General features: G+C 40.4%; 1 protein-coding gene across 5 annotated transcripts in view; it reads right to left on the bottom strand.

Moving 5' to 3' along the window:
* LOC115653702 (chondroitin sulfate proteoglycan 4-like) overlaps positions 1–12,757 on the bottom strand; it is a 92,707-nt gene that overhangs the window by 53,127 nt on the left and 26,823 nt on the right. For 4 of the 5 annotated variants that reach the window (XM_030567261.1, XM_030567260.1, XM_030567262.1 and 1 more), the window contains exons 4-5: positions 11,675–12,145; positions 9,802–9,978 (exon numbers count right to left, since the gene is read on the bottom strand). In XM_030567261.1, coding sequence (XP_030423121.1) covers positions 9,802–9,978; positions 11,675–12,145 — 648 coding nt within the window. The remainder of the gene's footprint in view (positions 1–9,801; positions 9,979–11,674; positions 12,146–12,757) is intronic. The other variant, XM_030567259.1, reaches the window with a different exon arrangement.

The raw sequence follows: 12,757 nt of genomic DNA, 5'->3' as shown, positions 1-12,757 counted from the left end.
GATGAAGGTACTCAGCATTACTGACAGTTGCTCAGCACTTTGAATCAAAGCCTAAACTAAGACAAAAAACTACCATTTGTGAACACAGCATAAAACCCACTACTTTAATTCTAGCAGTTCTAGTGTAAACATGACACGTCTCTCTGTCTTCAGGGCAGTGATAAGGCCGTAAGTACTGATATCCCAGGATGGGAGCATTCTGTGGGCTTCATTTAATTTTCGTGGTTATTTTCTGCTTTGAAAGTAAAGAGCAACTGTTGGCTTCACTTTTGTTCTGTTTGCATTTTTAATTATGGGTGAAGGTGCCTAGAGCTCAGGATAGGACATATCTATTATAAGCTGAAATCAAGTCCATAGACATGCAACACATGCACACCAACTCAATCCACGAAGAGTTGATTTATAATATAAAATCTTTGATAATCAACAGTTCTAGTTAAAGTGCAGAACAGATATCATAATGTACCTCTCTGACTTTTAGTTTATTAATAATAATATCTTATTGCATTTGATTCCATTGGCTTTTCTTGCTTCTGCCCAATTCCTGCTCTTTAATTCATTATCAATAGTTATTTGATGGTAAGGTTACGTTAGCAGTTTAATGGGGGGAAAAATATGCTTGACAAAAGTTATTGCACTTCTCCTAAAAAATGACCACTATGTAAAGGTTTTATTGCCACTTGTTTGATGACTTGTAGCCACCCCAAACTCATGCCAATACTTTTATATCGCATCATCCTGTATATAGAAAAATATAATATATTGCATATAAATGGTAAAACACTAGGGAGAATATTTACAAAGGAGTATGCAAATGTGTAACTCCAATGCTAAACCTCTGTATGACTTACACATTTTCCTCATTCAAACTTGAAAAATAATAGGGCTTTTTAGCTATAAAGATATTATTTATTCCATGCCTCCCCAGCACGCTTACACACAATGCCTTTTTGTGCGCACACTATGTGTTAAAATTCTCTGTGTGCCATATAATGTGATACATGAGAAATGAAAGGAGATCCATGAACTGAAATGGAATGTAAGGAGGCAAACACTTGAAATACTGCAAATACTTTACAAGTACAAGTGACTTGTTTCCCACATCTATTTGCATCACATAGCGTGGAGATCAAGGTTTTCTTAAGAACAGAAGAACGAAAAAAATATGCAGAATTCCCGAGATGTTAGTTTTGCATTAATATTCTGCATTTGCCTAAAACATTCCACTACTACAGTACGCAGGAAGGTTCACGACCTTTCTTGCTGAGAAATGAAAAATACCCCGTTGACCTAATCCATAGTGCTCTGCTTTTAGAGATACCCTGTTAAGGAGAATTAATTAACAAGGATAATAACTGTTAAGATTTTTTTCATGAAAAATTCCACATATACGAAAATATAGCCACCTTGTGGCTACACTGAGGTACAGCCAGACCTCACCACTACTAAATCTTACTTAAATGCATAGATAAATGGGACCAGCAGAGTCAGGATTTTTATCTTCTTCAACCTGAATCCCCCTGATTTTTTCAAAAAATGCTGCTTAAAACATGCTTAAGTTTAAAGGCTTCTGTTTAAGACACAATGAAGTAAATGGGTTTCAAATATGTGCGTAATGTTTACTATGTATTCAAGAGCTGTCATGAATAGGGACAAACTTAAGCCCATATTTGTGAGCTTTTCTGAATCAGAGCTCTCATCTGTTAGCTATTCTCTGAGAAGGTTTCTCTTTTTGATTGTTCAACTGGACTAAAAGTCCTAGCAATTCCCTTGTAATTGTTTAGAATACTTATGGTTTTACGTTACAGAGTGAATTTAAAGACTAATTTCAGAGTAGCAGCCGTGTTAGTCTCTATCCGCAAAAAGAACAGGAGTACTTGTGGCACCTTAGAGACTAACAAATTTATCTGAGCATAAGCTTTCGTGGGCTACAGCCCACTTCATCGAAAGCATGCAGTGGAAAATACAGTAGGAAGATATATATATACACACTGAGAGAACATGAAACAATGGGTGTCCATTTTGCAAATTAATTCCAATTCAGCAGTCTCTCATTGGAGTCTGTTTTTGAAGTTTTTTTGTTGTAATATTGCAACTTTTAGGTCTGTAATCGAGTGACCAGGGAGACTGAAGTGTTCTCCAACTAGTTTTTGAATGTTATAATTCTTGACGTCTGATTTGTGTCCATTTATTCTTTTATGTAGAGACTGTCCGGTTTGGCCAATGTACAAAGCAGAGGGACATTGCTGGCACATGATGGCATATATCACATTGATAGATGTGCAGGTGAACAAGCCTCTGATAGTGTGGCTGATGTGATTAGGTGCTATGATGGTGTCACCTGAACAGATATGTGGACAGAGTTGGCAACGGGCTTTGTTGCAAGGATAGGTTCCTCGGTTAGTGTTTTTGTTGTGTGGTCTGTGGTTGCTGGTGAGTATTTGCTTAAGGTTGGGGGGCTGTCTGTAAGCAAGGACTGGCCCATCTCCCAAGATGTGTGAGAGTGAGGGATCGTCCTTCAGGATAGGTTGTAGATCCTTGATGATGCACTGGAGAGGTTTAAGTTGGGGGATGTAGGTGATGGCTAGTGGCTTTCTGTTACTTTCTTTGTTGGGTCTGTCCTGTAGTAGGTGACTTCTGGGTACTCTTCTGGCTCTGTCAATTTGTTTCTTCACTTCAGCAGGTGAGTACTGTAGTTGTAAGAACACTTGATAGAGATCTTGTAGGTGTTTGTCTCTGTCTGAGGGGTTGGAGCAAATGCAATTGTATCATAGCGCTTGGCTGTAGACAATGGATCATGTGATGTGGTCTGAATGAAAGCTGGAAGCATGTAGGTAAGTATAACGGTCAGTAGGTTTCCAGTATAGGGTGGTGTTTATGTGATGTGACAAAGTTCCTCCTCTACCTTGGTGGGTCCTGCGCTTATTGGCAGATTTGCATACTTTAGTGATCTTCCCCTCTGGTGGAACCCACAGTCTGGGTCAATTCCTCCTGTATCTGATCAGCAGTTGGGACGTTTGGGGGGAATCCGGACCCGCCCTCTACTCCGGGTTCCAGCCCAGGGCCCTGTGAATTGCAGCTGTCTATTGTGCCTCCTGTAACAGCTGTATCACAGCTACAACTCCCTGGGCTACTTCCCCCTGGCCTCCTCCAAACATCTTCTTTATTCTCACCACAGGACCTTCCTCCTGGTGTCTGATAAGGCTTGTACTTCTCAGTCCTCCAGCAGCACACCCTCTCACTCTCAGCTCCTTGCGCCTCTTGCTCCCAGCTCCTCACACGCCACCCACAAACTGAAGTGAGCTCCTTTTTAAACCCAAGTGCCCTGATTAGCCTGCCTTGATTGGCTGCAGGTGTTCTAATCAGCCTGCCTGCCTTAATTGGTTCTAGCAGCTTCCTGATTACTCTAGTGCAGCCCCTACTCTGGTCACTCAGGGAACAGAAAACTACTCATCCAGTGACCAGTATATTTGCCCTCTACCAGACTCCTGTATGCCACTGGCCTGGGTCTGTCACAGTGGCCATCGCTAATTAGCATTGTAGTGTCCAGGAAGTGGATCTCTTGTGTGGACTGGTCCAGGCTGAGGTTGATGGCGGGGTGGAAATTGTTGAAATCCTGGTGGAATTCCTCAAGGACTTCTTTTCCATGGGTCCAGATGATGAAGATGTGTCAATGTAGCACAAGTAGAGCAGGGGCCTTAGGGGATGAGAGCTGAGGAAGAGTTGTTCTAAGTCAGCCATAAAAATGTTGGCATACTGTGAGGCCATGCGGGTACCCATAGCAGTGCCACTCATTTGAAGGTATATATTGTCCCCAAATGTGAAATAGTTATGGGTGAGGACAAAGTCACAAAGTTCTGCCACCAGGTTCGCCGTGACATTATCGGGGATACTGTTCCTGATGGTTTGTAGTCCATCGTTGTGTGGAATGTTGGTGTAGAGGGCTTCTACATTCATAGTGGCTAGGATGGTGTTTTCAGGAAGATCACCAATGGACTGTAGTTTCCTCAGGAAGTTAGTGGTGTCTCGAAGAAGCTAGGAGTGCTGGTAGCGTAGGGCCTGAGGAGGGAGTCTACATAGCCAGACAATCCTGCTATCAGGGTGCCAATGCCTAAGATGACGGGGCATCCAGGATTTCCAGGTTTATGGATCTTGGGTAGCAGATAGAACCACGAGCAGGGATATTCTAAGGGTGTGGATTTGCTCTTGTGCTGTTTCAAGGAGTTTCTTGAGCAGATGATGTAGTTACTTTTGGTAACCCTCAGTGGGATCAGAGGGTAATGGCTTGTAGAAGGTGGTATTGGAGAGCTGCTTAGCAGCCTCTTGTTCATATTCTGACCTATTTATGATGATGACAGCACCTCCTTTGTCAGCTTTTTTGATTATGATGCCAGAGTTGTTTCTGGGGCTGTGGATGGCACTGTGTTCTGCATGGCTGAGGTTATGGGGCAAGTGATGCTGCTCTTCCACAATTTCAGCCTGTGCACGTTGGTGGAAGCCCTCTATGTAGAAGTCCAGTCTGTTGTTTCGACCTTCAGGAGGAGTCCACCCAGAATCCTTCTTTTTGTAGTGTTGGTAGGAAAGTCTCTGTGTGCTAGTATGTTGTTCAGAGGTGTGCTGGAAATGTTCCTTGAGTCGGAGACGTACAAAATAGGATTCCAGGTCATCGCAGAACTGTATCATGTTCGTGGGGGTGGAGGGGCAGAAGGAGAGGCCCCAAGATAGGACAGACTCTTCTGCTGGGCTAACAGAATAGCTGGAAAGATTAACAATATTGCTGGGTGGGTTAAGGGAACCACTGTTGAGACCCCTTGTGGTATGTAGTAGTTTAGATAGTTTAGTGTCCTTTTTTCTTTGAAGAGAAGCAAAGTGTGTGTTGTAAACGGCTTATCTAGTTTTTGTAAAGTTCAGCCAGGAGGAAGTTTGTGTGGAAGGTTGGTTTTTTATGAGAGTATCACATTTTAAACCGGACAATCTCTACATAAAAGAATAAATGAACACAAATCAGACGTCAAGAATTATAACATTCAAAAACCAGTTGGAGAACACTTCAATCTCCCTGGTCATGCGATTACAGACCTAAAAGTCACAATATTACAATAAAAAAACTTCAGAAACAGACTCCAGCAAGAGACTGCTGAATTGGAATTAATTTGCAAAATGGACACCATTAAATTAGGCTTGAATAAAGACTTGGAGTGAATGGGTCATTACACAAAGTAAAACTATTTCCGCATGTTTATTCCCCCCCTCACCAACTGTTCCTCACAACTTCTTGTCAACTGCTGAAAATGGACCATTTTGATTACCACTACAAAAAGTTTTTTTCTCTCCTGCTGGTAATAGCTCACCTTAACTGATCACTCTCGTTAGAGTGTGTATGGTAACACCCATTGTTTTATGTTCTCTGAGTGTGATATATATATCTTCCTACTGTATTTTTCACTGCATGCTTCCGATGAAGTGGGCTGTAGCCCATGAAAGCTTATGCTCAAATAAATTTGTTAGTCTCTAAGGTGCCACAAGTACTCCTGTTTTTTTAAAGACTAATGTTTCTCATATTAATAAAACTTTTCAAATCTGTTATGTTCATGGAAATATTGCAGAATGATACAGAAGTTCAAAAAAAGGAAAATCCAATAGCCTTCATCCCTTTAAAAACAAAACAGCACCCCCACACAAACACTGAAAAGGGAAAAACCTGCTCTGTTCACCACCCTGATAACAATCATAAATACTGTGGTTTAAAGAAAGAATGTTGAGGAGGCCTCAGAAGTGAGGGAAATGGAGTCAAAGAAATTGCTTTACATTTGAGCGGGTAAGTGTGACAGTTTGTTGTGTTTGGCAAAAAGTCCCATTACAAGATTAAAAATTTAACTTCAGTATCCACCTGGAGACCACCAAGAGTATAATACTTACTTCCATAGGGGCCCTCTGTTGCTAATAAAGGGAACTGATACTTTTAACGTTTTTGTTCTGCTTTGTTACTGACTTAGCTGTTCTTTTAAGAGCTTTGTTACATCCCAATCCTGCAAGCTTGCTCATGTGTTTAGCTTTATGCACTGTGAGGAATCCTACTGAGGTAAACAGTGTGGCCATGTCTACACTTACAGTTTTGCAGCGCTGGTAGTTACAGCTGTGTTCGTACAGCTGTGTAGGGCCAGCGCTGCAGTGTGGCCACACTGACAGCTACCAGCGCTGCAGTGTGGCCACATCTGCAGCACTTGCAGCGCTGTTGGGAGTGGTGCACTGTGGGCAGCTATCCCAGCATTCAAGTGGCTGCAACGTGCTTTTCAAAAGAGGGGGGTGGGGTGGAATGTGACAGGGAGCGTGGAGGAGACAGACAGAATGGATTTTTGGAGTTGACACTGTTCTCAGCTCCCTGCCTTGCAAGTTCTAAGGACTGTGCCTACCTTCAATCATTTTAAAAGTTCTAACTCCCTTCCCCCACTCCTCTCTCATTCACTAAACGCAAATTATGTACTTCTAAATACCCGTCAGACCAGATCAGCAACTGCTCAACACGGACTTCCCCCTCCCCCCCTGCCGTGTGAGTGTGCTGTTTCTCTCTTCAAGCAAACAGCTGTGAACATTCCAAAGTAATTCTCCTGCCTGCCTCCGCTCGCTCAGCAAACAGGAGCTGTGTTTGTTTTTTAAATAAGCAGTTTGGCTGAACTCCGAGCTCCCCCTTTCTTCCGGTTTGTTGTGGACAGGAATTCTGGGATACCTCCTTATACCCCAGAGGTCAATAAAAGTGCTGGTGGGGTCCACACTTGCTGACCAGCGCTGGATCACCAGCGCTGGAATCCCTACACCCGAGGCTCGACCGGGTGTACAGCCAGCACTGCAACTAGGGAGTTGCCGCGCTGGCCGTGCTTTGCAAGTGTGGCCACATCCTAAGTTGCAGCGCTGTAACCCCCTCACCAGCGCTGCAACTCTCTAGTGTAGCCCTGGCCTGTGTAAAATTATAATATGAACAACTGTTTGCAGGATCAGGACCATATTCTGTAGTAGGCAACATGACCAAATCTATTGCTTGAAATCCAAAAGTTTCTTCCAAGAAAGGTTATCCTCTAGACAAGGTCTTGCAACAAGGTCAACAAAGTGGTTTTCAGGGATTTTCATTCAGCTTTGTAAATTTACTTCTTTATCTCTAAAAAGGTATAAATTAAGCCAGGGCTATTGTATTTAAAATACATAGATTTCTACAAGCAGGTTAAAATTCAACAGCTAGCAATACGAGATACCTGGATGAGCAAGGACAGCCTCGCTGGAACCTAGAATTTAGCAAGTTTCACCCTAGGTAAGCACTGCCTTGGAACTCCCAGCAGATAATAGTCAGTCAGTACTGAACCAGGCAGCCGGTTCAAGAAAAATCTTTATAATCCAATTTTTCCCCATCTATTTTAGGCATTCAGCTTGGTTTAAAGTGATTGTTTGGAATAAATCATAATCTCCAGCTTTGTATAGTGTGCACAGAACTACCAGAAATGCAGTAGTTCTGTATTTTAGTACCCTGCTGCTGCACAAGAACAGAGTAAGCACAGTAAAGGGTCAAGTGGGACAAGCAAAACAACAGTCATGAATACAAGAACCGTGGATTTGGTGTAGGCAGGCTGCCCAGTTGAGTGGATAGCATTTTATCTATGTTCTGAACGAATGACATATTTCAGGATTAGATTGAAAAGTTGTGCCATTTATTTATGTTTTAAAATAAAGGTAAGTTTTGGGTCTGCCAACCAACTTCATGTGTTCCTATGAAGCCGGGTCCTAAGAATCGTTATAAAAAATCAATGTGCTGTGCTGCTGGGTCTCAATTCTGTCAAAGGATAATTCTTCAAAGCAATTATATGCATGGAAAGAGAAATCAGGAAGTAGTCTTGGTGGACATCTTTCCCCTGGGTGTATTACTAGATTACAGTTAATACCCACTGTGTTGATGCCCGAAGAACCCTACCAGTGGATAATTATGCTCCCCTGTAGGAGTTTATTGTGTAATACTTGACTCCTTCTTTGAGAAAACTGTCAAATTGTCAGGACTCAGCATGGTGTAAAAGCCTAATATCTATGGTGCACTGCGGTATGGATGGATGCCTGCAGTGGGTAAATGCCATCACTGTGAAGTCCAACACTGCCAAAACTGATTATATTCTCTTTTTTTCTTCTGTGAAAAGGTTTATGGATGATGGTAAAATGTGGTAACCCCTACAGTACTCAATCTGTCTACACAATACTCAAATACCATTCATACTCAGGATTAAATGCAAACATGTTTTAAATGTTGTCATTTGTAAATTGCACTGTACTATACTAGGGCTGATGCACTATGTAAATATCTAACATTATCCTCCTTCAAATCCCTCCTTTAAAAAACTCTTCTCTGGTGTCATGCCTACAATAAACTTGCAACTCATTTACTGTTAGACAGCTGATAGGCCTTGACCACCATTTTTCAAGACAATATCATTTTATGATCTGTGCTCCCACCCCTCACCCCTTTATGTTTGTTTTAGTCACCAGTCATCTAGTCTTCAGGACAGGACCGTCTCCTATGTTTTTACAGTGCCTAGGACAAGAGGGCTCCAGCCTGCAGGCACTGTTGTAATATAGATAATAATCCTCTCACATTTATGTAAATCTGGAATTATACCACTGAAGCGAATGGAGCCACACCAATACAAAATAGGGATGAGAAGAAACCATCCTTTATTCCTTACAAGATAGAATGGTTGGTTAAATGCTATATATGGTTACTATGAGAAAAAAATAGACCAATTCTACAATCTTCAATTCCACAAGTTCTTTGGGAACTATGCAAAGAAAGCAGGCTTTGGGTGTTTCAGAATGTTATCTTTAATTCATATTTAACAACCACAACCCAACAAACCTATAGTAACAGACAGTAGTAGCTCCAGTCTCTCTAGTAATACTGTGAGGAGTGGTTCTATTTTGGACCCTCACTGTATAATACAATATTATTATTTTTATTAGGACTTTTTAAAAGATCTGCATACGTTTTCTGAGAGAAACTTTCATGTCTCCTATTAGAAATATCAGATTCTTAGTCAATTCCCTAAAGCATAGTAAGCGGGTGAAATTCTGTTCTCTTACACCTATGCTATCTCCACTGACTTCAGTGGGGGCTGCAGAGACATAACAAAGAGCAGAATTAATCTCAATGGACCTGATCTTCAGGAATAGTTCAGAGGTGCTAGGCACAGAATCCGAGGGATGGTGCAAAAATAATCTGAAGCCACCTTTATGGTCCCTCAATCCTGAAGCCTGCCAAAGGCCAATGCCTCAGGACTCCTCTGACTTATGCTGGCTAGTAACTTCATCCAAGTTGCCATTACTTCTGGCAGGGAATGTTAAAAGACAGCAGTGCTCCATCCATACACCTTTCACCACCATGTGTCTCATGTCAAGGCCAAGAGGAGGTAGTGGCACAGATTCAGCTATAAGGCCCTAGGCCACTCAGGGATTCTTAGACAAAAGGAATCATCAGCCAGCCTCTTAGGTGAGCTTAAGGTCTGCTTTGCACCATCAGGACAGCACAACACAAACTTGGCAAGAGCCAGGATCCGATTCCGTATGTACAAACAATTGTCATAGTATCCACTCTATCTACAGAGCCTATCACCGTGGTATTTAAGCACCACAACTGGCTTCTAGTACATAGCATATATTTCCAGGTTTACACATATCTATCTCTATTCTGTGTGTGATTACAGTCCTATAAAACAATGTTAGGTTAAAAATGAAGATTTTAAAATTATAAAGATGAAAGTGTGAAGAACTTACCCTAAGTATTTTGTTTCTACTTATAACTGGAGCTTCATCGTTTACTGACGTAACGGTCACAAATATAGTTTGGGGCAAACTTTGTTTCCACAGTTCTGTGTTATTTGCTATGACAGTAAAATTGTCACTCACCCCCTCACTGTCATCATGAATATAGTAGATTAATTCCTGTTCTACCTGAAAAATAAATGGACTGAAAATTAAAAAAATTAAAACAAAAAATATTTTGAAATTTTAAACAAAAAGCATTCAACCATTCCAGCTCTGCAATAATTCTTTTTCAGCCTTCATGACCCCATTCTTCTCCCACTGATGCACACTCTTCTATCTCTAGCATATCAGATTGCATATAGGCATTTGGTTATTCTGAAATAACCTCAGATATAGTGAGGCACATATGCAACTGTATCAGAAGGTCAAAGACAAACCAATAAATCCCAAAGAACTCATATAAAAACAGCTAAAGCACAGTTAACTGATTTTCAAAAGTGAACCCTCTTAAGTGTTTCATTTTTATATAGAAGAGGCAAAATGACTTAAGATATCACTATCTGCAGCTGAAAGTCAAATTTCTGTGTTTGGGCTATAAAAATTAAAAATCTATATTCATTAACATTTTTCAAAGGTTAACACATTTCAGTTTATGCATTTTGAAACAAGCTAAATATTGAAACCTTCAAATTAGAGAGTTTTCATTCAGATGTAAAATGACCCTCAATTACGTTGGCAGTGTAAGATACCTGGCAGGCTACTGCTCATTTTGAATTGTTGGCTTATTACATCCCATGCCATTTAAGACAATTTACTATATTCAGGAGTCTGAAAAGTAGTATAAAATCATATATATTCATATTTGGGCAGGAGTTATCCCACTGGAATATGACATATCAAAATAATACATAATGTGGATCTTTACTTTCAAGTAAGCATATTAAGGAATATATATGTTTTTATGTGCATCTAACTCCCGTTAACTCTGGTGTAGATTTTTGAAAGGAGAAAATACTTTGCAAACCATCAGTACTTTATTTTGCAGTATGAAACCATTATTATTTGAAACTAGTGAATCACAAAATATCTTGCCATAACTCCTGCTCATGCCCCATGCCAACGGATGGGGTGGATTCTCCATCACTTGAAGTCTTTAAATAAAGATTGAATGTCTTTCTTAAAAACACCTTCCAGCACAACCACAAGTATGGGCTTGATGTAGGAATTACTTGGTGAAATAATGTGCCCACTGTTATGCAGGAGACCAGACTAGAACATTATAATGGTCTGTTCTGGCCTTAAAAACACATGATTTTGAGACCCTCAACTGGCTTTCTGACCTTTTTCATAGCCTTTTAAGGCTACACAAAACTTATTTCCACTTGTATCTTATCATATAATCTCCACGTTCTCTGCTCCACCACCAACGCCGATATTTGTCCACTTCCCCACAAAGCACATCCAAGGTTTATGCCTTGCCACTAGTTTGACATTCACTCAGAACTAGACTGAAAAACAATGTCCTCCCCCTCAATCCTGCTACTTCTACCATGACTTTTGCAGGAAACTGCCAATTAATAATGGCTAAATAGGGCCTATTAGGGAATTGTGACATATCTTATTTGTATCTTGCAGCTGCAGGCATATAAAAACACGTCTACCTGTCATTGTTTCCTTCATTCTCCCTTCCCCATTTCATCTTGTCTTCAACAGTAATCTCCTCAGGTAAAGGACTGTCCTTTATTGAGCTTGTATAGTGCCTAGCACAAAGGAACCCTGACTAGCAGGTGTGACTGCAATACAAATAATTATCAGCATTTAAAAAAAAAACACAAACAAAAAAGGACTGACATTTAGATCAAGCTTATCATAGTCACATTACCTGTTTTTTGGTAAATTTGGTTAACTTTACTCCAGGAAAGCGAGAGTTTCCAACATGCCCATTCTTTGGTGGCTCAACTAAAATAAATTCACAACTGAGTCCAGTGAAATGCTGATTAGAAATGTTTAGATAGTCTTCCACCAGAGCTTTAGAACCACCTTCTATTACTGTAAAGTTCTGCACTTCTAATGGAATCAGCTTAGGGATGATGTCTACAGAGATTTCTATTCCACTGACCACTCGAATGCCATTGGTCACATCCAACGAAAAATGGTCTTGTAGCTGGTCAGAAACTGTCTGCACATACTGAATGTTGCCATCATCAATATCTTGCTGGGTAAAGGTCAAAACTGGCTTTTGTTCTGCACCAAGGTAACCTTCTTCTGATGCAAACTTCCGAATGTATCCATGCACTGGAAGAGCCCTTAATGTGAACACTATCTCTGATGGAGAACTGTTTTCATGTACAACCTTAAATTTACACACACACAAAAAGTCATTAAAGTAAAAACAAGCCAATTTCGTCTTTAATTCTATTCTGAATTTCTCACTTTTAATCCTGGGACAGTAAATCATGGATTATTTATCCACCCATTTGGCTGGAATTCTCTATTTATAAACATTTATAAACATCTGCAAATGTCTAGCACAACGCATTTCCAGTATTATGTTGAGTATGTTAGGTAATACTGCATGAGAAAGTGTTTCAAAACCCAAAACATGTCCCATAAGATCTCTCAACTGAAAAAACAAAAACAAAAAACATGATGAGTTAATTATCTAAGAACTGTGGAATGCTGCTTGGAATGTGATTTCACAATCAGCACAATAATGTGCAACATGAGCCTCCTTGTGGTAGTTACTTTAATGATGAAAATGATCCCAATAGGTGCAGAGAAAAATATTAAACAGAATAAGCCAAAGCTAATGCTTCTGAACTGATGCTTTTAAAACTCCAAGCCATATCCTCAGCTTGTGTAACTGGTATAGCTCCAATCAGACTCTTTGTATTTAAGCAAATACTTTGGATACAGTTTAAGTTTTCCCCCCCAATATTTGTTATTGGTTCTTCTACCATTAAAT

The sequence above is a fragment of the Gopherus evgoodei genome, chromosome 6 (assembly GCF_007399415.2).
Source record: "Gopherus evgoodei ecotype Sinaloan lineage chromosome 6, rGopEvg1_v1.p, whole genome shotgun sequence".
In the NCBI taxonomy this organism is placed as follows: domain Eukaryota; kingdom Metazoa; phylum Chordata; order Testudines; family Testudinidae; genus Gopherus; species Gopherus evgoodei.
Note: the sequence above shows the minus strand (reverse complement) of the source record. Positions and strands in the feature narration are given on the sequence as shown.